Below are 23507 nucleotides of genomic sequence, written 5' to 3'. Positions count from 1 at the left end.
ACTTCTGATCCGTTGGTCTTAATAACGCTTGACATTGATTTAACAGTTGGTTCAAGGATGGAAAATTTTTTACCCAATTCATTTTTTTCTTTAATTTTTAAAGAAAGTTTTTAGTGTTCAAAATCAATTTTTGTAAAATATGAAGCAGTCTGGTTAAGGCCTAGGGTTGATCCTCTTGATGGTGAGGAATGCCATGACGTTAAGGTGATGGATTCTACTTCATAACGAGTCCAGATCTGCTGCGTCTTTTAAGCTGTGGACAGGTGCCCCGCAATCAGATACTCGCACTTGTTCAGCTTTCCCATGTGCAATTAAGTGTGGCTATGGATTAATGCGTCATAAAGAATGGTGTTATTTTATGCTGTGGCACATTTTGGGCTGAGTTACAATGTGTTCTAGAACATATTGCGATGTTCTTATCAGACAAATCTTGTGTTCTACAACTCATCACACCGTGGAACATACCACATGACTACGAGCATTTGGTAATTCATGATTTTTTATGATTTATTCTAAAATACACCATTTCAAATTGACCATGGTGGGGTCATAGTGGTTACGTACAACGTTTTCCTTTTTACCCCTTTAGCCCCTAAACATTTGACTTTTATTTCATTTTTGTTATTACCGAAAATTAATCCCCCATCACCTTCGTTTTCCGCAGAACTTGTGTCGTTTCTTATGGTTGGCGAGCCAATCAATCATATCTAACGGTCCATGACCACTTATAAATACCCATACACATCATCGCATTTCTCAGTCATGGTTCATTATCCCTACTTTCTCCCCTATGGCTATGAGTAGTGCGAGCCACTAGTCTATAGTTCGAGGAGACTCCAAGTCCAACCGTACCATCTGGATGAGTCCGGGTTCGGGTTAAGGCCCACCCCAATTGCATCTCTATCCGGTCTAAGTGAGATCAAAGAATAATTTCACGGAGATACATCATCAATTCATTATTTATCACCCTTATTTAAAAAATAAATTATTTGTCACCCTGATTTACCCTTCTACTCTGACCTTGTTTTAGATATTTCAAGACTCAGTTGATGTGTAAATCAGGCCGTGCTGGGCTGGCATGACATGGCCCGCATGTGGCCTATGCAAAGAAAGGGCTGTGTTTTGTCTATGGGTTGAGTTGGGTTGTACTTCCCTCCCTTGTGATAATTTGGGGATCAGCCCAGCATGGTTCATGGCCCGATCCCATGTGATGCTGTGCCATGTCGTGCTGCTGATCTGGGTTGGGCAGGCTGTAAGCTGTGCTGAGCAGAGCTATAGGTTGGACCTTGTGCCTGGGCTGAACCGGGTCAGAAAAACCTAGAATGTTTTTTTTTTGTTGTTTTTTTGACATTTTGATTTTTTTAATTATTTTTGCTAAGTAAAATAAAATACTTAACTTTCCTTTGGGAATACATTGAAAAATAAAAATAAAAATCTAACAAAGAAATAAAAAATACTTACCACAATACAAAATGGACAACAAATTGGAAAAAAAATAGGACTTTTATTTCATTTAAAATATAAAAAATTACAAATTAAAAAAATTACATTGTTGTAAAAATAACAAATAATTTAAATAAAATTGAAAAAATTACTCCATATCCTTGACTTTAATCATCTGGTTCATCAGGTGTAGTAGTGTCATGCACTCCTTTGTCTTGTAATTTATTTTCATCATCCAGCAAATTGGGCTAGTGAACTTAATGTAGGGGAATTGGTTTTAGGAGGAAGAATCAACCATTTTTTTAATTCAGTAAAGTAAAAATTAATTTAATTGCACTTACCCAGATGATTGGGTTACTGATTCAGAATCACAACTTGACTTCAATGGTTAAAGCCTCAAAGACTACTCCTAAATTGCTAAGTGTATGACAATATGTGACTATATGAGATGAAAGACTAAGAGAGTATGAGAAATGAGAAGAGAATTGTTGAATTAGTGCAATGAGAATGGTGGATGATATGACTACTTATAAGAACTGAAAATAATTTAATTGCCTAAAATACCTTAAAAACTAGCCATGGAGTTGTTGGGAGGGTATTTTAATAATTTTAAAGTCATTTATCACTTTACCCAAATGTCCCAAAAGTCCTAAACTAGCTATTATATAGGATATAGCTATTGGAGGGACATTGTTATCTTTTTCTTCTCCCAAAGTCAAAATACATAAATACCCCCCCTATATAGTTGTTTATAGGCTTATAACTATTGATTGAGGGGGGACTTTTGTAAAAACTCCCTAAAAAAAGTTGAAACTAGTCATTGGTGGGGGGGGGGGGTGTCCCCCAAGGACCCCAATTGCTAGTACTTTCTCGAACGGGCTGCACTCAGCCCATTGCAGGCCCGCGTGTCATGCTAGCACGTGGACCTGAAACCCCCAGCCCTGCATAGCCTACATGATCATGCCATGCACCCATGCCTGGCATAGCCTGCATGTCATCATGCCGGGCTGTGGGCATCACAACCCGTTTTACACCTCTACTCAAGACTTATCATATCTAAAAGTTCATTTTGCCCAAATAAATTCACAAAAGAATACAATCAAACACTGCATCATCTATATGCTTTTTCCTTGCTTGTTCCACCCCCATTCGGTTCAATCCAACTTTTCCAAATAAAAGGTAGAAAAAAATAAAAAAAAATGGCATTTTACAACAAAATAATCATAAAACAATAAAATATTAATACATGTAATTGAAGTATGTTTCTCTGGGCTGGAATTTCCTGCCCATAGTTCACAGCCTTATGCCACGTCAAAACTATTGAGGGTGGCTCTGTCTTCGTTAATTTAATTTTTGTTTTTCTTAAACCAAATTTTAGGGGAAATCATCTGTCGTCTCTCTTTCATCGTCTCTTGCGTCTTCCCTCACCGACTGGCGACCTATTTCCTTACTCATTATTCCATTGGTTTTAGTTTGAGATAATATATGTTTTTTCCATTGGTTTCAGTTTGAGATAATATATGTTTTCCTTTAAAAATCCAAGGAAATCATGATATATCATTGGTGGTTCTTTTAACGCATTGGATTTTGAATTCCTGCGTATAATACATTGAATCCTAATTTTTCAACAACATATTTTAAATGGTTGCATATACGATTACAGTAGCAGATGTATTGGCCATATGTCAGCTTTCAATTAATCAAAAGCTTCTTTCAATGTATCTTTCAACAGATCGTCTATGAATGAAACTCTTAGCCCTCAAAAATTTGTTCAATCATTAGCGGAGTTAATGCATTGGATTTAGAATAATCATAATTGCAATTGTTTAGAATAATAATGTTCTCTTACCAATCCATCATGTTCAATTACATTTCATCTTGCTCATACGGTAATGATCCCTTACCTAAAGTACTTTGCATCTATTTTTGAATAATTGTATCTTATCCTAAAAAAATCATAATAACTACTACTGATAATTATGAATGGCAAACAACAAACGAAATCGGAAAAACAACACGGAAAATGACTATCCACACCTACCCACATGACATTACAGTTATACATTGGGAACATCTTCCGGTAAATGATTACATATAAATAGGGAAGATGCTCTCAATGTACAGCTATAGTGTCCTGTGGGTAGATGTGGGTAGGAGATCCAAGCTCGGGTGCATGGTGAGTAGATGTGGCATAAAGTTGTGCATTCTGGGCACGAATTCCTACCAACGTTCTCGTCAAGAGATATCTCATGTTCTTTTTACTTTGCAAAGTATGAAAGTATCAACACACATCATAAAGTACCAAACATATCAATTTTTAGGGCCATGTACTAATACCGTAACTTAAGTTGAGGGATTTTAATCGTTTCAATTTTCAAATGTCAATAATTGATGTAGGATGGCAATTTCTACCCTACTTGGTGAGTACCCACCCTGATGGGTTGGTTTTTTCTTTTTTTATTTTTTGTTTGAAGGACAGTTTTGGGGTGGGGACAGGTTTTGTAATTCTATAACCTGTACGGATATGGTATTAAGCTAAACCCTATCCTCCTCGATCTGCATATAGACTTTATATATTAGGTTTTGAATTTAATAATTTTTAAATTTTACGTGAATGATAATTGATAGTTGTATTTTTTTTACATGTTTTAATCAAATAATTGAAAATTTTGTTGTTTTTTTGTGTTATTTCACTTATTTATTGCTTATATAGAACAAGAAATAATAGGAAATAAGATGCAGTTTTGAAATCCAAGTATCCAATCCACCATACCCTTGAATGTAGGGAGGGTAGGGTCAGAGAGGGTTTTGCATTTTTATGTTTAGGGGTTTGGATTCTAAAAATATAGCCTGCTACAGTTTTTGAGAGGGCATGGGTTAAGAGGTTTAGGAAGACGGGTAGGGTCTAGAATTTACAAAACCCTCCCCGAACTTTCCCCATTGTCATCCCTAAATTGATGTGGCATGCCCATCATCAAATTACCAAATCTAAAATGTTTAAAAAGAGCTCCAACAAATTGATATACAAATTTTATATATCAAGAATATTGATACTTCAAACGTTGCTCCATGAAGGTTCTTGAACTATATAATACAAATATTTGCCTTAGTTTCTATATAGGACATTAAAGTTAAAAGGAAATTTAGAGTTCAATCCATCTGTTTTTGCGTTTAATTTACCAACAACTCCACCTATAATCTACCCCCCTTGAATTTTGATTCGGTTGCCCATCTGTTAGTATTCCAACCGTAGGTGGACTGAACAATAAAAACCCTAAAGCTAACCCTTAATATCTTTATATAACACTGGGCATATGACCTTAGTCTTACACTAGTAAAATAAATGATACTGATGGCAAATAGGTACAATTGTGATTAATTTTGGCATGCTATCAAGGTTTTTAAAACTGGAGCGGACAGTGAACTGGGGACCGGTTCCTGGGTCAAACAATCTGACCGTCTGGTCCAAAAGGATGGTTCATTCTGACAAAATTTAAAAATAATAAAAAATAAAATTGACCAAAAACCACTGTCCAGGTTGACGGTTCAACTGCCCGAGTCATCAATTCACCGACTAAATCAACGTTTTTGGCCAAAAGCAGTTTTGGGGTGAAATGAAATCAATCAGGTGACCAGTTCCTGGTTTTCCAAGTCCAACCATCCGGTCCAGTCCAGTCCAGTTTTGAAAACATTGCATGTTATTAAAAGTTTCAAAACTAGTAAAACGTTATACTTCAACCCAAGGTTCAAAATATCAGTATACCCGATACACCGGTATGGACATCGGACGAATCAATACTCCTTTCGGTGGTTTTTTTTTTTTCTGCCAACTAGTTCAGGAGAGCCGGTTTAAATCTTCGCTACACCCTGAACCAGTCAGACCACCAATACACCCACTGTGGGGTGCATCAGTGGGGTGCCAGAACGATAATATCGGCCGATACGGGCCGATGCGTGTATACCTTGAACCTTGCTTCAACCCAGTTAAACTTGTAAATCATTATACTTCAACCTAGTTTATAGGATCTTTTGCGTTGTTTTAAATTCTGTGCTTTTAAGGGAGTGTTTACCAATATGTATATGATTTTGCTTTAAATCTTCATGCATCTCAAATCAATATGAGCCGCCTTATGTGCTGGACAACTAAAAATATCCGCAAGTTGTCCTGCCACGTCTGCAACAAACATGTAATATATTACCAACGAAAAAAACAGCAAATAACTTGTTAAGCTGTTATTATGGAAGGAATATGGAAGGAGACAAGCCCTATACATCCTAACCCATAAAATCCTATAGATAAAAAGAGTCATTCACAACGTAAATGAGTCAAAAATTAATCAAGGAAATCAATAAAACTAGCCCAAATAAACAACATGAAGATGAAATGATTGATTAGTAATACACACTTGGGAGCTGCTGCTTCAAAGAGGGGTTAGAACTTAGAACAAAGGGAAAACACACTACAGATGGTACATCAATCAAGGATGAGAAGCATCAACAACAATAGCCACTAGGTACACCAAAAAATTTTCGGAGAATCTGGAGAGATGTCACGTGGACTTGGTTATAAAATACAAATGCCAGAGCAAGCTTGGCTCCCATATACCTATGTTTCATTCTCTGCATTCCCAGGTCTCTGACATCGGTCTAAACAGCCTTATATTTTCTCTCATTTGGCCAATGTCTATACTCAAGTTGCAGTGTCCTTGGATGGTAGGGTAGAATCCAGCTGATCTGTCAATGCGTGGACGGAGTCTACCTTACCTTCTGTTGGTGGGGAAGAATTTGTATGATCAACAGCGTTTGTGTGATCTACAAAAGTTTCAATGCTTTCGTATTCAGATAGGAGGTCCATGAACTCGTTAAGTAATCGTTGCACCTTTCTATTTGATGCCATGGCTGGAAGTATATCTTCTCTTAGGAGTTTATGTTTTTTCATACCCTGCAGAGAACAAATTGTTGATTTATAACATGAACTTGGTAACTCGAAACCTTGAAATTGACAAGATAAAGACATATTGGTATTAAAAAAGAAAATACATGAAAATGGTTGACACTTCAATTAGCTAACGGTATTAAAAAAGAAGATACATGAAAATGGTTGACACTTCAATTAGTTAACACATATTGGTCTCCAGATATAAAGACCAATATGTTGGTCACACCTAATCTTTTGGAATTTTCTTTACACAAAGTGACTGCTCTCAGACTCTGAACCTTCATTCTCAATTTCTCATGCTTTTCAGCCCGAGATTTTCCATTATTCCAATCAGAAGCCCCTAGATGGTGGTGATAATATTCCAACAACAAAAGTTTGGAATTCCCAATAGAAATAGAAAGAGGACACATCTGGAGGTAGCAGTGTTTTAAAAGAGCAACACCTTCTAGTGCCTGAGGCTAAAGGTCCAAGGTGAGATGTGCACATTTTCAAAGCAAGGTGTAAATTTTTAAGGAAAATTCAAGAAATAAAAATAACAGTAACACATAAAAAATGAGAAACTGTATTCTGATAGAAATTAAAAGTTCTCAAAAACCTATTGGCTCAAATTAAAATACACAAGCATAATACATAAAACATATTCTAAGTGAAAAAGTGAACGTGAAAATAAACATGTGGATCATACCCAACTGCTTCAATCAACAATTCAAGCATGTGAAACTTTTAATGTGTTAATTTATCTCCTAGTTGCACTACTTCAAGTAGCTAGTGTGATGTTAGATGTCTTACATTCATAACATTAGGAAGGTTGGGGCCTTTACATTGTTATCTCTTCAAGGCCACACACACACACAAGCATTTGATTTATGATTTTAATCACAGAATCACAGTTCATTTTATTTTAGGCTAAGGTAGGGATTTAGTTGTTGCCAACTTGCCATAGTTGTCAAGGCGATGCCTAGGCAACAAGGCATCCATGGATGGCCACCTCACTTAATCACCTTACCGATTTTGTACATTCAGCTATAAAAAATTTTTATATTCTTAGTTCTTTGATAATTATAATAATAATAATTAAAAAGATATTAAGCTAAACCAGTCATTTTGTGGGTTTATATACTACATTCATTTTATTATTTTCTTATTAGGTTCAATCAACACACGTGCTGGCATATGCTGTCTTGAACCCTCAAAGACTTCAAAACCTGAACCAATAAGCAAATAAGAATTTAAAATTCTGTCCAATCAACACATTCTTTATCATCACCATCTTCTTCTTCTTCTTCTCCTTGCACCACCTTTTTTCTTCTTTTTCCTAGACAAAAATAGGTGCTCAGCCCCTATATTTTTCTGAATTTTCTTTCTTTATTTTTTTCTTCTCATAAATATGTTATTTTCTATGTTTTAATATGAAGCTTATAACTTTTCTGAAGTTTATAGATAATTACAAATGAAAGATAGTAGCTGGTTTCTATGTAACATAAGGAATTATCCTAGGATTCATGGTTTCTATGTAAAAGATTCCATCACCTAGGCGATTTCTAGGTGCCCCCCTACCACCTAGCTTCTTCACTTAGCAACTTGAAAACTATGGCTATTGCTTCTTTATTGGAAAATTTACTATTTGAGATCCTATTTGCAAGAACTAAGGCTTCAAGTATTTAACTTAAAAGGTTTTTGTTTTGTTTATTTTAAATGTTAATAGTCCATTACTAGTCTACAAGTACAAAAAGCAATAGCATGTAATTTAAAAATTGATAGACCAATCAATACAAAAAGCAATAGCATGTAATTTAAAAATTGATAGACCAATCAATACAAAAGTGTAAAACAAATACCAAAGAACTAAAATAAAGAACGACACAAGTAGAAAAGACATGCTCTCAGGCTAAGGCGCAAGTGCACCAGGTGTGTCTCTTTTGAAAAGGATTGCGCCTGAGTTAAAGCAAGGCACCTGCCTTTAAATGCGCCCTACTTGTACACTTAGGCACAGCTTTTAAAACATCAGAGGGTACAGTTTCAAATGATCTAAATTTCAGAATCGATTTTTTTCTACAGCACAAAAACTATGTGATAATCAAGAAAAATACTATATCTGTTTTAGGATGCATTAAGACATTAGAAAAGAGATTTCAAAGCCTCACAAGCACACAAGGATCCCAGGCTGGATTCTTGAGATCTGATGATGTTGATTCAGCCATTCCTGTTGGGGGCCCAAGAAAGCTCTCACAGACTTCTCGTAGACGGGACTCATCTGCCTCTCTGCAAGAAAATAATAGAAAGATTATTTATTTTGTTGACTACAACAGCCAAATGGAGTCACGTTAAAATAACACTCACTTTTCACTTGAGGATCAATCAAAGACTAAATTAAGGAACAGACAAGAACCAGCAGTACTTGTGCATTCAGATCTTATCATGCCATGACTTAGCTATTTACTTTTTTTTAGGAAAGGTAAAGTAATTTAGTTCCCAACAGGGTTGCTAATGTATCAAGGGAACACATCTTGGACCTTGTGCTAAGGCTGTTGTCTAGGCTTTTAAATTTTGGCAGCACTGAAAAGAACAGAATAGCAAAACAGGATTCATGTAGCCGATCCCATATAGTTGGGACAAGCTTAGATGATGATAAACTTTTGGGACAATTATTTGCTTAAGCAGAACAAATATTTATTTATATAGTTCCTATCTAGGGTTTTAAATAATTATAAATCTTATCATGTTATGACGTGTTTCATGTAGGGTTAGTGCATTCAGTTGATACTTTTGGACCTTGTGTTAAGCTAATTATCCAGGCCAAGGATTAACTTTCTTAGGACAAATTACTTGTTGATCAGTTGATCTGTGTTAAATGTAACTGGATAGATAACACCTTATATTACTTGGAACAGTATTTCCCAGCCTGGCTTGATCAAATATTCACAGGTTAAAATTGCCGAACATCATAAAAGCAACAAAAAATTATTAAAAGCAACATTGTATTGTCCAGCCTCTGCTTCTTTCTCGAGCCTAGATATCCTAACAATTTAAGCAAACTGCAAACCATGAACACCCAGAAGATTGGACCAACTTCCCGCTGTACCAATGGACCCAATTGTTAAGCAAAACTGACTTCCAAATCGAATGCTTAGGATCCCGCGCAAGGCTCTTATTTAAGAAGGTACCAAACAATCTTTCTCTTGCCTGAGCAGCACCTTTAACAGCCAGATTAATGACATGGTTGAGAATCACATTTCAGGAGTACATGAGATTGAAAGGTACCAAACAATCAAAGGCCTCACTTTTAGTGATTAGAAATATATAGGAACTAGTATATAAACAAATGTAATGTAAAATAGGCAGCAACATCAACAATGAGAAAAGGAAGTGATATTCATCTGTCATTACTCATAGTAAGATGAACTACATAGTACATAAAACTTATGAATTACCTATTCCTTGATTTTGTAATTTTATTTTCTTGTGAATAAATGCCAATAATATGACTTGAGAACAAGAAACAACAAACCAATATAGATATGAGAGCCATGCTGTAAATATAAGGTGGATATATCAACAAATTGCATTATATCATCATCATCATCATCATCATCATCATCCATGTCTTATCCCAACTATATGGGGTTGGCTACATGAATCCTCTTTTGTCAATCCATTCTATTAAAGCTATATCCACTGTTATTAGTGCTAAATCATTTCTTACTACTTCTATGGTTCTACCCATCTCTGTTCTTTTTGGTCTACCCCTGGCACTTCTAGCCCCTTCAACTTATAACAAATCATTTCTTCTAACCGGGGCTGTTGGTGGTCATCTATGGACAATACCAAACCATCTTAGTCTACTCACTCATTTTAGCACCTATTGGAGTTACTCCTAGGTTCCTGCGGATGACTTCCTTCCTGATCCTATATAGTTCTTCCATTCATTTTCAAATTGCATGATATACAATGGAAAACTATTCCTAAAACTTCAATCCAGTGATCCAGAATGGTATGCCCTCCTTCCTTTATATTTACTCTAGGCTCTAGCGCATTCATAAGGTCCAATGGACTATCTTATTGATTAAAGTGATAAATAAAGCATAGCTCAATTTGATACAATGGCACTAGAAGCAAGAATCAATATCCTTCAAAAGTCTCAAGCACATGAAACAGCTCACCCCTTTTACCCCTCCTCTTGTATCTTTTTCTCTTAATATCTCTTAATGAAAGTTTCTGTTAATTATCAAAAAAAATATATACCCTAAAGTTTCAAAACCTAATATATACCTTGCTGACCTTCCTCTCTTCACCACAGCTGCAAACACCACCAAGAGAATACAGTGGTGTCTCAGGGCTGTAATGGACGTTTCTTTCCCTTCCTTTCTTCTCTGCTGTTGCAAACACCACTCAATCAAAGTGCTCTTTGTTTGCCCTGTTTGGCCCTTGTAAAAATTCCTACGTTTTTTCTGTTATCTAGTTTTGGTGTGCCCCTTGCAAAAATTAATCAAAATTGATCCCCATTTCGTTTTCACGAACAAACAGTCAAACTAGCTGGGAGCAAAAGAGGAAAAGATGAGAGGAAAAAGGAGGGAGAGAGAGAGAGAGAGAGGAGAAACTAGTGGGTGGGGAAGAAAGGAAGAAGGATATATATATATACACAGAGAGAGAGAGAGAGAGAGAGAATAGCAAAGTAGAAGATATAACATATATATATATATACACACACACACACAGAGAATAGCAAAGTAGAATACTTTGTTGAGCGTGGATGTCCAACCCTGTTTTGGAAAGCTGTTAATTCAGCCAAAAGGTTGAGAGCATTTGTTAGACTTGATGAAGGAGATGTAAGTTTTGGTTTTTTGAGGATAAGATTGAGTGATTTGGGGGGAGAAGTAAGACAGGGAAGGGGAGGAAGTTCAGGATTCTCAGTTGGAACAGTAGCAGTCTCTGAGGGTCGAGGGCTGAGGAAGGTGGAATGGACGAGGGCAGGTTCAGAGTAGTAGGAAGGTGGAGGTCCGAAGTGTCGATCAAAGCCAAGACTTTCAAGTTCGAAGAGGAAAGGTTCAAAGGTGAGGATGTTGTGAAAATCAGAGAGAATAACAGGGCGACTGTGTTGGTGTCAAAGGAGGTCTTAGTCTGGTTGAAAGGTTTCATAGATGGGGCTATCAACTCTGGTAAGGTGATTGGATGGACAAATTCTTTGGCTGTACCAGGTAAGAAATATGTAACAGAATTGAAAAGAAACAGAAAGGGTTGGTTTATCTCTGTGGTGGAGTTTTTTGGAACAAGTGGAAAGCAACTACTGTGTGTGCCAGAAGGGAGGCTACAGAAAGGGTGGATGGATTTTGTGAAGGTGCTACAGTCTTTTCTTGTAGCCTTGGAAGTGAAGAGAGCAGAGGGGGTGAAGAGAACTGGTCAAATTTCCAAAGACCAAGGTAAAAAAGCTCAGGAAGGGGCAGTTTCGTTTAGTTCCTCTGGGAGCATAGAAGTGCAAGGCACTCCGACTGAAGTGGTGGTTGCTTGCACGTCTAGTCCTTGAAGATTATTGGTAGGAGCAGGGAAGGATGAGTGGAAGAAAAGAAGGGTTTTAGTGGCCGATAGAGGAGTGACAGACTGGAGAAGGGTTCTGTGTACAGTGGCAGGGGAGTTAGGATCTGGGAGTGAAGCTTTGTTGTTCCCTTTTGCAGAGACGAAAGCTGTGCTTGATGTAGGCGACCAGGAGCTAAGTTTTAAAGCAGTAGTGGTGGATGGAGTTCTGATACAGGTTCAGAACTGGAATCCATTTTGCAATGAAGTCGAAGTCCAAGATGGTTGTGTCCGGCTGAAGCTTGTAGGCCTTCCTTTTCACCTCTGGCAGAACTCTGTTCTTGAACACATTGTGCATTGTCTGGGAGGCATCTTGATGAAAGCTGATAAACAATTTCTGGGTGCCGTGGAGTTACAGGTTGCTGGTGTAAGGCATGAGAACTTGTCGAGGGTCATTGAAATATGCTCGGATGATGCCTGGTACAAGGTGTGGGTGGCCTCTGAAGTTGAATGGTCGTGGTGGGGAGGTGTTCCTAAGGTAGAAGATGATGAGCTGGCGGGGTGGTGGACACGTGGAGGGCGTTTGTTGGAAGTCAAAAAGGTGGAGCAGACGCAAGGTTTTTTTGGGGTTACTGAGCCGTTGGGGAAAACCAAATGACAAGAAATCCCATTAAGGAAAATTTTTCAAATAGGTTTGAATTAAGCAACTTAATGGCGGGATTCTCTTCCTCTGCTGACGTGGCGAAAGGGCAGGGTGGGTTGGGGAATCGAAAGGGTTGGTCTGAGACGTTGAAGGTGGCAGGTGGGCCGGGTAGGGTGAAGGTTGAGCCAGGACAGAATTGGAAGGGCCCATGTGACAACTTAAAAGGTCACGCGGCCGGGTCGGGTGGGCGTAACACCGAAAGGGGGATCCGGTTGAAGGACCCACGTGATAACTTAAGTCGTCACGTGGGTCGGAGCAAAGGGGCTTCTCTTGGGGCGCTGATAGACAGTGCTAATGGTCTATCATCGTCCCAAATCGTGACAAAAGGGGAGGGTGGCTTGTGCGCAGCGGCGGAAGCTGGAGAAGAAACCGGTGCTACAGTGGGTTTCCCGGCGATGTTTGGAGGAGCATAGCCAATTGCGACGCTGCTCAGAAAGGCCGAATCCAAGATTCGATAGGGGAAAGAACTGGAGAGAGGGAAGAGAAGGATGAAGGATGGGCGTAGTGCAGTGAAGGAGATGAAGAAGCAGAGGACCTTTTTGCTGATAGTACTAGCATGGGCAGTGTAAACGACAAAGGTAGTTGTGCTGGTGGTGACGTGGATGGGTGGAATATTGCTAGCTTATTTCAGGGTGTAGGTTACAAAAGTGGGATCAGGGGAGAGGAAGAACGGGCAGATGGGCAGTGATGGAGGGGTTTCTGTAGGAAGGGTAGGGGTGGAGGACTCGGTGAGAGAAGACTTGCTAGCTGAATTTATAGAGAAATTGGGCTGTAGGTTGGAAGATTTGAATGTGTTGAAAGAAAGATTATAGAAAAGGAAGAAGGAGATCAAAACAAAGAAGAGGAGATTGAGTGAAGTAGAGAGATTGAAGAGAGATATAGGAGACAACAATCTTGGGGTAAAAGGAGATAGGAGGAAAGGGGGAAAGTAGTGGAAGGTGGCAAGGGGTTTAAATAAGAAGTGGAATGAAGATCCTTAGTTGGAATGTGAGGGGAATTGGGAGTGCAAGGAAGAGAGCAACAATAAAAGAGGTAATAAAACGGTTTGACCCAGACATTGTGCTGTTGCAAGAGTCTAAGAGAATGGAGTTTAATAACAATTAGGCACAGAGTGTTTGGAAAGCCAGGGGAGTCAGTTGGGTGGCTGCTCCCTCTTGGGGTGCATCCGAGGGGATTGTAACAACGTGGAAGAGGGATGTGGCTGAAGGCCTAGGGGAGTTGATCGGAAAGTTCTCGGTTTCTGTGAAGTTTAAGCAGCTTGAGGGTGATTTTATGTGGGTTCTCACAAATGTTTACGGACCGAATGACTACAGAAAGAGAAAGGAGTTGTGGGAGGAATTGGCGGATGTTAGAGGGTTGTGGGATGGGCCCTGGTGCATGGGTGGGGACTTCAATGTGATTAGATTCTCGGAGGAATCCAATAAGGTTAACCAGAGAGTGACAAAAAGCATGAGGAAGTTTAACAGCTTTGTGGATGACTTTGAGCTTAAAGAGATCCCCCTAGCTCATAAGACATTTACTTGGTCAAATCTCTAATCTAGACCCATTTGCTCGAAATTGGATAGATTCCTGCTCTCTCTGGATTGGGAAGTCCATTGGGGAACCTTGGCTTCTAGAGCTCTTCCAAGGGTGACCTCCGATCATTGGCCCATAGTGTTATGTAAGGAGGAAAGAAGGCTTGGAGGTCCTACTCCCTTTAGATTTGAAAATATGTGGTTACTCCACCCAGGGTTTAACAACAAAGTGAGGGAGTGGTGGTTTGAGTGTAACCCATTGGTGGAATGGGAGGGGATGAAATTCCATAAGAAACTTCAATTTTTGAAAGCAAAAATGAAGGAGTGGAATTTGGTGGAGTTTGAGAGGATAGAAAAAAGAAAGGGAGATTTGTTGGATAAGATTGAAAGCTTTGACTCTAAAGAAGAAAAGGGAGAACTTGGAGAGGAAGACATTGAGTTCGGGAGAGATTTAAGAAGACAGTTAGAGGATTGCCTGCACAAGGAGGAAATTAGCTGGAGGAAAAAATCTCGGTGTAAATGGGTGCAAGAGGGGGACAGAAACACTAGGTTTTTCCACTCTCTAACAAAAGGCTGGAGAAGGAAGAACCTGATCTCCAAATTGGTAGTAGATGGAGTTGAGCTAGTGCATCAAGAGGAGATTGTCGGGGCTTGTGTTGAGCACTTCAAATCTATCCTAAGAAGGCTCATGTGTAGAAGGGTGTGGGTAGAAAGTTTGGATTGGCCAGATGTAGGGGTGGAGAACAGGAGAAGGTTGGAGAGAAGCTTTAGTTTAGAAGAGATCAAGGAGGTTGTATTTTCTATGGATATAACAAAAGCCCCAGGGCCGGATGGGTTCACAATGGGTTTTTATCAGGACTATTGGGACATTTTGAAAGATGATCTTTTGTAGGTATTTGAGGAGTTTTACAGGAGAGGAATTGTCAATCCGGGTGTGAATTCCACATTTATAGCCTTAATTCCAAAAAAGAAAGATGCTTCCCACCCGAAGGATTTTAGGCCAATTAGCTTGGTTAATAGCTTGTATAAGATCATTGCAAAAGTGTTGTCTTTGAGGCTGAAGAAGGTTTTGCCAGATATCATTGCACACTACCAATGAGCTTTTGTGAATGAAAGACAAATTACTGATCAGATTTTAATTGCTAATGAGAGTGTGGAGAACTTTAAGAGGGATAAGAAGAAGGGAGTGGTTTGTAAGTTGGACTTGGAAAAGGCTTATGACTTGGTGGACTGGGAATTTTTTAGGAAAGTTTTGACTAAATTTGGGTTCAGGGCTAGATGGTGTAGGTGGATCATGGGTTGTGTTTGGAATTGTCATTACTCAATGCTAGTGAATGGGACAGTGGTAGACTTCTTTCCAGCCAGTAGGGGTATAAGACAAGGATTCACAGAGCAGATTCTAGGGGGCTCATTAGAGGCTGGAGAGTTGGGAGGGCGGAAACCCCTCTTGCTCACTTGCAGTTTGCTGACGACACGATTTTGTTTTGTGAAGGCGGTAATGTGAGCTTTATTAAGAATTTGAAGTCGGTGATACAACTGTTTGAGCAAATATCCAACTTGAAAGTTAACTTTGGGAAAAATTGTGTTGTGGGGGTGAATGTGGAGGAGGGAGAGTGCTGGAGTATTGGGGTGTGAAGTCTCGGGTTGGCCTTTGAACTACTTAGGGTTGCCTTTAGGGGATAATCCCATGAGAGAGAGCTTTTGGAACCCGGTGGTGGAAAGGTTCGAAAAAAGACTAGTGTCATGGAAAAAGAACTACCTCTCTCTTGGTGGGAGAATTACTCTTATTAAGGCCACACTTGCTAATTTACCTATCTTTTTCCTGTCAGTGTTTAAAATCCCAGTGAAGGTTGCTAATAGATTGGAGAAGTTAATGAGATTTCCTGTGGGAACCGGGAGAGGAAAAGAGGGATCATAGAGTGAGCTGGGAGATAAATTGTAGGAGTAAGACGTGGTGGCTTGGGGCTTGGGAATGTAAGGAGAAGGAATATGACTCTGTTGGGAAAGTGGTTGTGGAGATTCCCCTTTGAGAAGGAGAAGCTTTGGGCTAGAATAGTGGCAAGTATTCATGGACTGGAGCATAACGGATGGGACACTGGAATCAGAGCTAGGACCACAAGCAATTCTCCTTGGAAAGCCATTCATGACCTACTACCAGTTTTCTCCCCTAATATCAGGTATGATTTGAATTCCGGTAACTCCATAAAATTTTGGGAACAAACCTGGGTGGGGAGTGCCCCTCTAAAGGATCAATTTCCTTCTTTGTTTGCTCTTTATGATTTGAAAAATGAGCCAATCTCGTCTTTTACCACCCCGTCCTCTTCCATTTCTGGGATTGGGTGGAACTTGGGTCTAAGAAGGGATTTGAGGGACTCAGACTTTGACATTATTTTGAGCCTTATTGCAATTCTTGATGACGTTGTCTTAGACCCCACTAGGGCGGACTCTAAAATTTGGACACATTCTCCCAATGGCATTTTTACTTGTGCTTCTTTCTTCAAATTCTTAAGTCAGTCCACCAATCCTACCTTCCCTCCTTTTCCTGTTGATGAGGTTTGGTGCAGAGCAATACCTCCTAGGGTTGGTAGTTTTTGTTGGGAAGCCTATCTGGAAAGAATCAACACTGGTGATTTACTCCAAAAGAAGAGACCCAATACTTGTTTGTCACCTCAGTGGTGTGTTCTTTGTAAAGCAGATGGGGAGACTAGTTTTCACCTACTGGTGTCTTGCCCTTTTGCGAGGTCAATTTGGGAATGGGCTTTGTCCCTATTTGGTTGTTGTTGGAACCCCCCCCCTCCCATCAAACTTGCAAGGCCTTTTTTCCCCTTCTTTTTTCAGGTGGCGGATAAAAAGGGGAAGGACAATGTGGAGAGGACTAAGGGCTGCAGTATGTTGGACACTTTGGGAAGAAAGAAACTCCAGAATATTCTCAGAAGCTCAGAGAGGAGCAGCAGATCTGAGGGCTATCATTCATATTAGGGCGGTACAGTGGCTGAAATTTTTGGAGCTTTTCACAGATTACACCGTGGATGACATGTTGAGGAAGTGGGGTGAAATTGCAAGTTGCACACAAACTAAGTCAGTAATGAGTGTGGCTTGGACCCCTCCACCTAGTGGATTCGTGAAACTAAACTTTGATGGGTGTAGCAGGGGAAATCCGGGACAATCGGGGATTGGGGGTGTTTTTAGGGATGAAAATGGGGTCATTTCTGCCATGTTCTCAGGCCCAATTGGAGTGGGTGACTCCCTTAGAGCTGAGATCTTTGCAGTTATGGAAGGAGTCCAAAAAGCTAAGGAGTTGAACATCAGGAAACTCTTAATTGAAGGGGATTCAAAGGTGGTGATAGGGGCTAAGGAGTTGAACATCAGGAAACTCTTAATTGAAGGGGATTCAAAGGTGGTGATAGGGTGGCTGCTTAAAGATCACAATGGCTTATGGAAGTACAATAATGAGAGGAGGAAATTCAAGTGGCTGGTGCGGGAGATGGAAGTTAAGATACGTTGGGTTAAAAGATCGGCTAATTCCCTAGTTGACGGTTTAGCTAAACAAGGGGGGCAGAAAGGGATTCACTTTTTTGGGCCAAGCTGTAACTTTAGTGTGTTTTCTTTCTTTTTTCCTTTTCTTGAGGTTCTGTGTTGCTCGTGGAAGATAAGCGTGTTTGTCTTCCTTTTGTAAATCTTCTATTGATGAATTAATGAAAGTGTTGTTGATCAAAATATATATATATATACACAGAGAGAGAGAGCCGACAAGGAAGAATATGGAACAGGAAAAAAAAACAGAGAGGAAGAGAGAAGAATATGAGAGTAAAATGGGATTATAAAAAAAATAATAAGCATATGCAATGGTCCTAAATGTTCTTCTAACAAATGGTCTATTTGTGTCATGTGGGACCATCTTACAAGGTAAACACATAAGTAGGTTTTGAAACTACAGGGTATATACAACTATTTATCCCAAAAAGTATTCATATAACTCAATCAAATCATTTCACCCTTCTAAGCAGTTACATTTCAGCTACTCATAAAGAAATACTATTGCCGCCTCCAAGACTAAAATAAGTTGATTGAACTGATAAGGACAAATAGATTCAGCTGCCTGGTGCCAGAAGGCATATCACAACTTAGTGGCACCAAAAAAATATGAAGATTATCACAGCATAAAGGAGTGCCAGAAGAGAGATACAGATTTAGCATAAGGTACTAAAACTAGAAAAAAAAAGGAACCCCACTAAATGGAATCAAGTCAACCAACAAAAAGAAGAAAAATTCACTAGCTAAAATACTCAACAAGAAAACTTGAAATGCACAAACCTTGCTAAAAAACGTATGTATGACAGAAGGCACTGGCGGTACTCATTAGGGGACTTTAATGCCAGTGAAGATGCCAACTGAGCCTCCAAATGTGCACGTGTCTGCACCCCATCATCAGTCACCCTGTACCAACACACAAGTTCAAGTTAAATTGCAGTTACAGATACATTGTCAGTAGTGCATGCAACATATTAAACATCAAAACTAGAAAAGTTATCCTTCTCTACCTGCTCCAACTTGGCTTTCTTGCTAAAAACTTCCCAATGTCCACCTGCAAAGCAGCTAGTTCACCACTCTGAGTTGAACTAAGATTCCAGGAAGTTGCAAAGTTGGATGCAGGGAAGCAATCATCTGCAATCCTCAGCCAACACATCATGCTCATATCAAAAAGGAAGGCATGTCGGGTGGCCAAAATGACAAGAGGTGAACCAGATTTCGAGAACCTTGCAGATATAACTTTAATTATACCTGCAAATACAGTAACAGTAAACATCACAACCATCTAATTTAAAGGTTCAAGATGTTAGGTAACCACAACTACATTCAAAATCCGCAAAGACAAGAAGCAATAAACTAATAGCCAACAAAATAAAGAAAATATGGCCTAATTATCCAAATGAAATTTGATCTTCAAAATGACACCTGCATCTTTGCCAGATGAATTTGGACTAGAAGTAATCAAAGAAGCTAGTGAATCATGCAGCAGACAGGTCCTGTTAAACAAATCCCACACATATAGTGATCCCTTCCTTGTGACTAACAACAATTTCCAGCACTCATCACAATCTATGAATATCGCTGAAGACCCCATCATCATGGTTGGCATGGCTCTTCTTCCACACTTTGTGTAAACCTTCTCAAGAACAAAAAAGTAAAACAATAAGATCTTGCTTTATATCCCTAAACTGATAAGAGGAGCACGTCTATGCAATACACACATAAACATGTTACTTTTATGATCTTAATAGGAACTCTGAGCACCAATTTTAGATACTTGAGTATAAAATACCCAAACGTAGACATAAATTTAATAGCCATTAATGATGTATTATGTTTCTACATATGTATGCATGTATGTCTTTGTGCATATCTACATTCTTAAGATCTCAAGGTCAATTAAGAGAAGCACAGGAAGATCTTTTTTTTTTTTTTGATAGTTGAAAATGAGTTCATTAATCAGTCAGAATAAAACTTTACAAGCATCCCTGGGGAGGCATGAGATGCAGCCTCCACTAATCATTATAAGTGCTCAAAGAAAAAAGATTACAAAGCTGCCCAAAATAACTGGTATCCAATAGACCCTTGTTTTGCAAGATAATCAGCCAAGGTATTTGCCTCCGTACCCACCCACTGGTATCTACACAAAATGTGCCTCGTTAAAACTTTTTTGATGTGATCCTTATAACTCCAAGCAACTGAGTCAGGATTTCACAGCCAACTCACAATCACCTTAGAGTTTCCTTCAATTAATAGGTTCTCCACTCCTAGTTGATTAGCAATCTGAATTCCTTGTACTGCAGCCAACAACTCAGCTCTTGTGGAATCTCCTATTCCTACCAGGCTAGAGAATAAAGATATATTATTGCCATTCTCATTCCTCAAGACTCCTCCTATTCCAGATGGTCTTGGGTTACCTTGACTGCTTCCATCAAAATTTAGTTTAATAATCCCTTCTTGAGGAGTTACCCAAACTGTTGCAGCCCTAGTTTTCCTAACCAGAGTGTGTGACTACAGCCCAATTCCTCCAAATGTCATCAAAGGAGAAAGAGTTGAACAAAGCCAAGGATTTCAGCTAGTGAATAGCTCTGGTTAAAACACATTCCTTAACTCCTGTAAAGGATCTCTCCTTATCTTGGAAGATTCTAGCGTTTCTTTCTTCCTAAACTGTCCATAGGGTGGCCTCTCTGAAACATCTCCACATATTGCTACCTCTTTTTTTTGGGCAAGCAAAGGTAGACGGAGAAAACAAGAACTTTACCTCTGTTGGCTGATTCCCCATATATCCAAACCAAACAGATATCCAATCCCAGACAGCTGCAGCAAAAGAACAAGAAATCGGTAAGTGGTAACAGTCCTCACTATGAGATTTGCACAAAGCACACCAGTTTGGGGATAAACACAGAAAAGGCTTTTTCTTTTGTAAATTCTCTAAAGTATTGATCTTACCAAGGTACACCTCCCAGCAATAAACAGCAATTTTGGGAGGAACAGGCTTAGACCAAACTTCTTTTACAGGGAAAGGCTCAAGGGAGGTACACAGAGGGATTTGAAGGATGCACAAGTGAAGGAACCTTTTGGAATAGGGGTCCACACTCTTCTATTAGGAGAAGGGGGTCCACACAAACACCGTCTAAGATGGAAAGAAGTTCAGTAACACAAACAAACTCAGCCTCCCTTAATCCCCTACAAAAAACAAAGTCCCAGTTCAAGGATAAAGGTAATACCGGAGAGGGGAGAAAGACAAAACTAACCTCCTTTTTATAAAGGGAAAGAGAATAAAGGGAAGGAAAAAGATCTTTTAGGGGTTGATTGCCCACCCAAGTGTCTTCCCAAAAAAGAATTAAACTCCCAGAGCAAGTGTCATACCTCACAAGTTGAAGGAATTTGGGAAGAATGCCATGTACTACCTTCCAAGGTGTTGTTTGGGTAGCCCGATGAGATACTCCGACATCCCAACCAGAGGCAGTACAGCCATGAATACTAACCACCATCCTGTGCCACAAACTTTCTCTTTCCAGAGGCCATTTCCACAGCCACTTCCCCAATAAAGCTTCATCTTTAAGGAACAAATTCCCTAATCCCAAAACCACCTGCCCCTCTTTACTCCGGCACATTGTCTCCCAATCAACTAAGTGATCCTTTTTCTCTTCCCTTGGTACCCAAAGAAAATCTCTCATCAATTTTTCTAATTTCCTAGCTTCCCTACGGGGGATCCTAAACACTGAAAGGAAGTAGACTGGTAGATTGGCAAGCATAGGAAGATCATTGAAAACATTTCCTATCCACGTTTAGTTCATTCCCCAAATCCTCCTAGTCTATAGCTATCAAAACATTTTTTGGTAATAAAATAAAAAAATATTATTAAAAAAGAAGAAAGAGATACAAGGATGGTGAGCGATAAGAAGCTCCTACCAAACACCCACCGAACAGCATAAACAACAGACCCCAAATACTCTACTTTTTATTAGAAAGAAAAAGAACCTGAAAGCACCCTAACCACAACAGACCCACTCGGAACCCAACCCACCTTAGATTGCAACTCCAAGCTAGCTGAACAGAAAGGAACAGAAAAAACCAGCCCAAGAGAAAAAACCAAAATTACAAGATGAGAGAGAATAAACCAATACAATGGATTTCTACCTCTTTTTCAAGACTTTCTTTGATTTCATCATCTTCTTGTTTGGCCCAATCCAAAAAGACCCCCTTTTAATCTAGCAACACTTTGGAGACCAAAATGTTTCTATCTTTTCTCTGGTTTCTAAATCTTCTTTTGTTTTGAAAATGAAAAAAAAAATCATTAAAAGAAAAAAAGAGAATACAAAAGGATACAGCACACTCAAATCGTCTAAAACAAAGAACCGAAAAAAGAAAAATCCCCATCACAAACTCCCTAGTCCATCCACTCAAAACAAAGAACAGAAAAAAGAAAGAAAACAACGCACTTCAAATCATCCAAGCAAAACCACCAAATCCAACAAGCCACTCCTCCTACCCATCTAAAACAAAGTTTAAAAAAAAAAACTCCATATCCTCTATCTCATTACCACAGCCTTTTACTCCCTTTCTTTTGTCTAATCTTTTGTACTTGTTGGTAGGACGACTCCTACAAGACCATCTTTAAGATGTGAGAACACCTTTGTAACATAGACAAGTTGAGATTTATTCGTGCTATTTGACTTCTTCAAAGGCACAACCAGTGTATTAAAAGCACAAGGCACAAAAAAAAAAAAAAAAGCTTAAGGGGCAATTTGCACCCGAGGCACAAGGCGCAAGGCACGCCTTTTGAAGCAAGGGGCATAAATACAAAAAATGCCAAAAAAAATAAAAAATAAAATAAAAGCAATTAAAAAATACTAATCATAACATAAATAAAAATATAAACTTTAATTTCAAAATAAATATTTTAAAAAACCTATTATCTAAAATCAAAATACATAAACATAACATGTAAAGCGTATTCAAATGAAAATTTAAAAATAAAATCAAACATATAAAACATTTTCTTTTTTTTTCTGATAGATAACATATAAAACATTTTCAAGCATGTAAAACCTACAACGTTTTTTCCTCAATTGCATCACTTTAAATAGCTAATGTGATGTAAAACATCTTGCATTCTTGATTTATGAGCCGCCTTTGTACCAAGCCCCTTGAGGCAAGCCCAAACAAATCAATGTTAGGATCTTAAATTCTTAATCCTAGTTGTAATGTGTAGAGACCTAGAAGGGACATTTCTATCTTTTCCCATTGTATTTGTTATAAGTTGTCGCCCTAAATATATAAGGCGCCGCCAGCCAATGATTTGAATAGATTTTCCTTTCTCCTCTCTCTTTCTCCTTTCTTCCTTCTCTTCCTTCTCTCTTCTTGTTCTATCAAACTACATGGTATTAGAGCACTGATCTAGGCACAACCTTCTCAGATCGTGTTTTCTTTCCTTTTTCGAAAATCTTCCTTTTGATTGAAGACACCATCGTGTTCTTCATCTGGGCGCAACCTTCAGCCCTCATTTTTCCCTTCTTCTCTCTTGGTCGTTGTACCAAGAAGAAAGGTGTGGTGGCAGTAGAATGCAATAAAGGTTCTCTCTAGATTTGTGGTGGAAACCAAATACAGTAAGGTGTTTTTTCTGGGTTTGTGGCGACAATCGAATGCATTAAGGCTTTGTTTTCTGAGGTTTCTCTATGTACTGTAGGTCGTGGAAGCCAGGTATGTACTGTTACATTCATACATAAATATTTGACCACTATGAATGTCACAGTTTTGAGGTTGTAGGGGCTGGTTGTCTCCTCTTATAAACTGAAGTGTTTCGGCTAAGAGTTATTGACCTACAGTCCTGTTGAACCTATTTCTGGAGCCTTCTTATTTTTTA

The 23507-nt window shown here is 38.9% G+C and overlaps 1 protein-coding gene across 3 annotated transcripts in view; it reads right to left on the bottom strand.

Moving 5' to 3' along the window:
- Positions 1–5712: 5712 nt before the first annotated feature.
- The window catches only part of HIRA (histone chaperone HIRA-like protein), a 38180-nt gene continuing 20385 nt past the window's right edge, over positions 5713–23507 (bottom strand). For all 3 annotated transcript variants that reach the window (XM_088964602.1, XM_088964601.1, XM_088964603.1), the window contains 5 exons: positions 19064–19274; positions 18649–18889; positions 18422–18544; positions 8527–8644; positions 5713–6385 (listed from right to left, as the gene is read on the bottom strand). In XM_088964602.1, coding sequence (XP_088820728.1) covers positions 6134–6385; positions 8527–8644; positions 18422–18544; positions 18649–18889; positions 19064–19274 — 945 coding nt within the window. In that variant the 3' untranslated portion in view covers positions 5713–6133. The remainder of the gene's footprint in view (positions 6386–8526; positions 8645–18421; positions 18545–18648; positions 18890–19063; positions 19275–23507) is intronic.

This window comes from Nelumbo lutea, chromosome 1 (assembly GCF_056320005.1).
Source record: "Nelumbo lutea isolate HS-2025 chromosome 1, American lotus-T2T, whole genome shotgun sequence".
In the NCBI taxonomy this organism is placed as follows: Eukaryota; Viridiplantae; Streptophyta; class Magnoliopsida; order Proteales; family Nelumbonaceae; genus Nelumbo; species Nelumbo lutea.
Note: the sequence above shows the minus strand (reverse complement) of the source record. Positions and strands in the feature narration are given on the sequence as shown.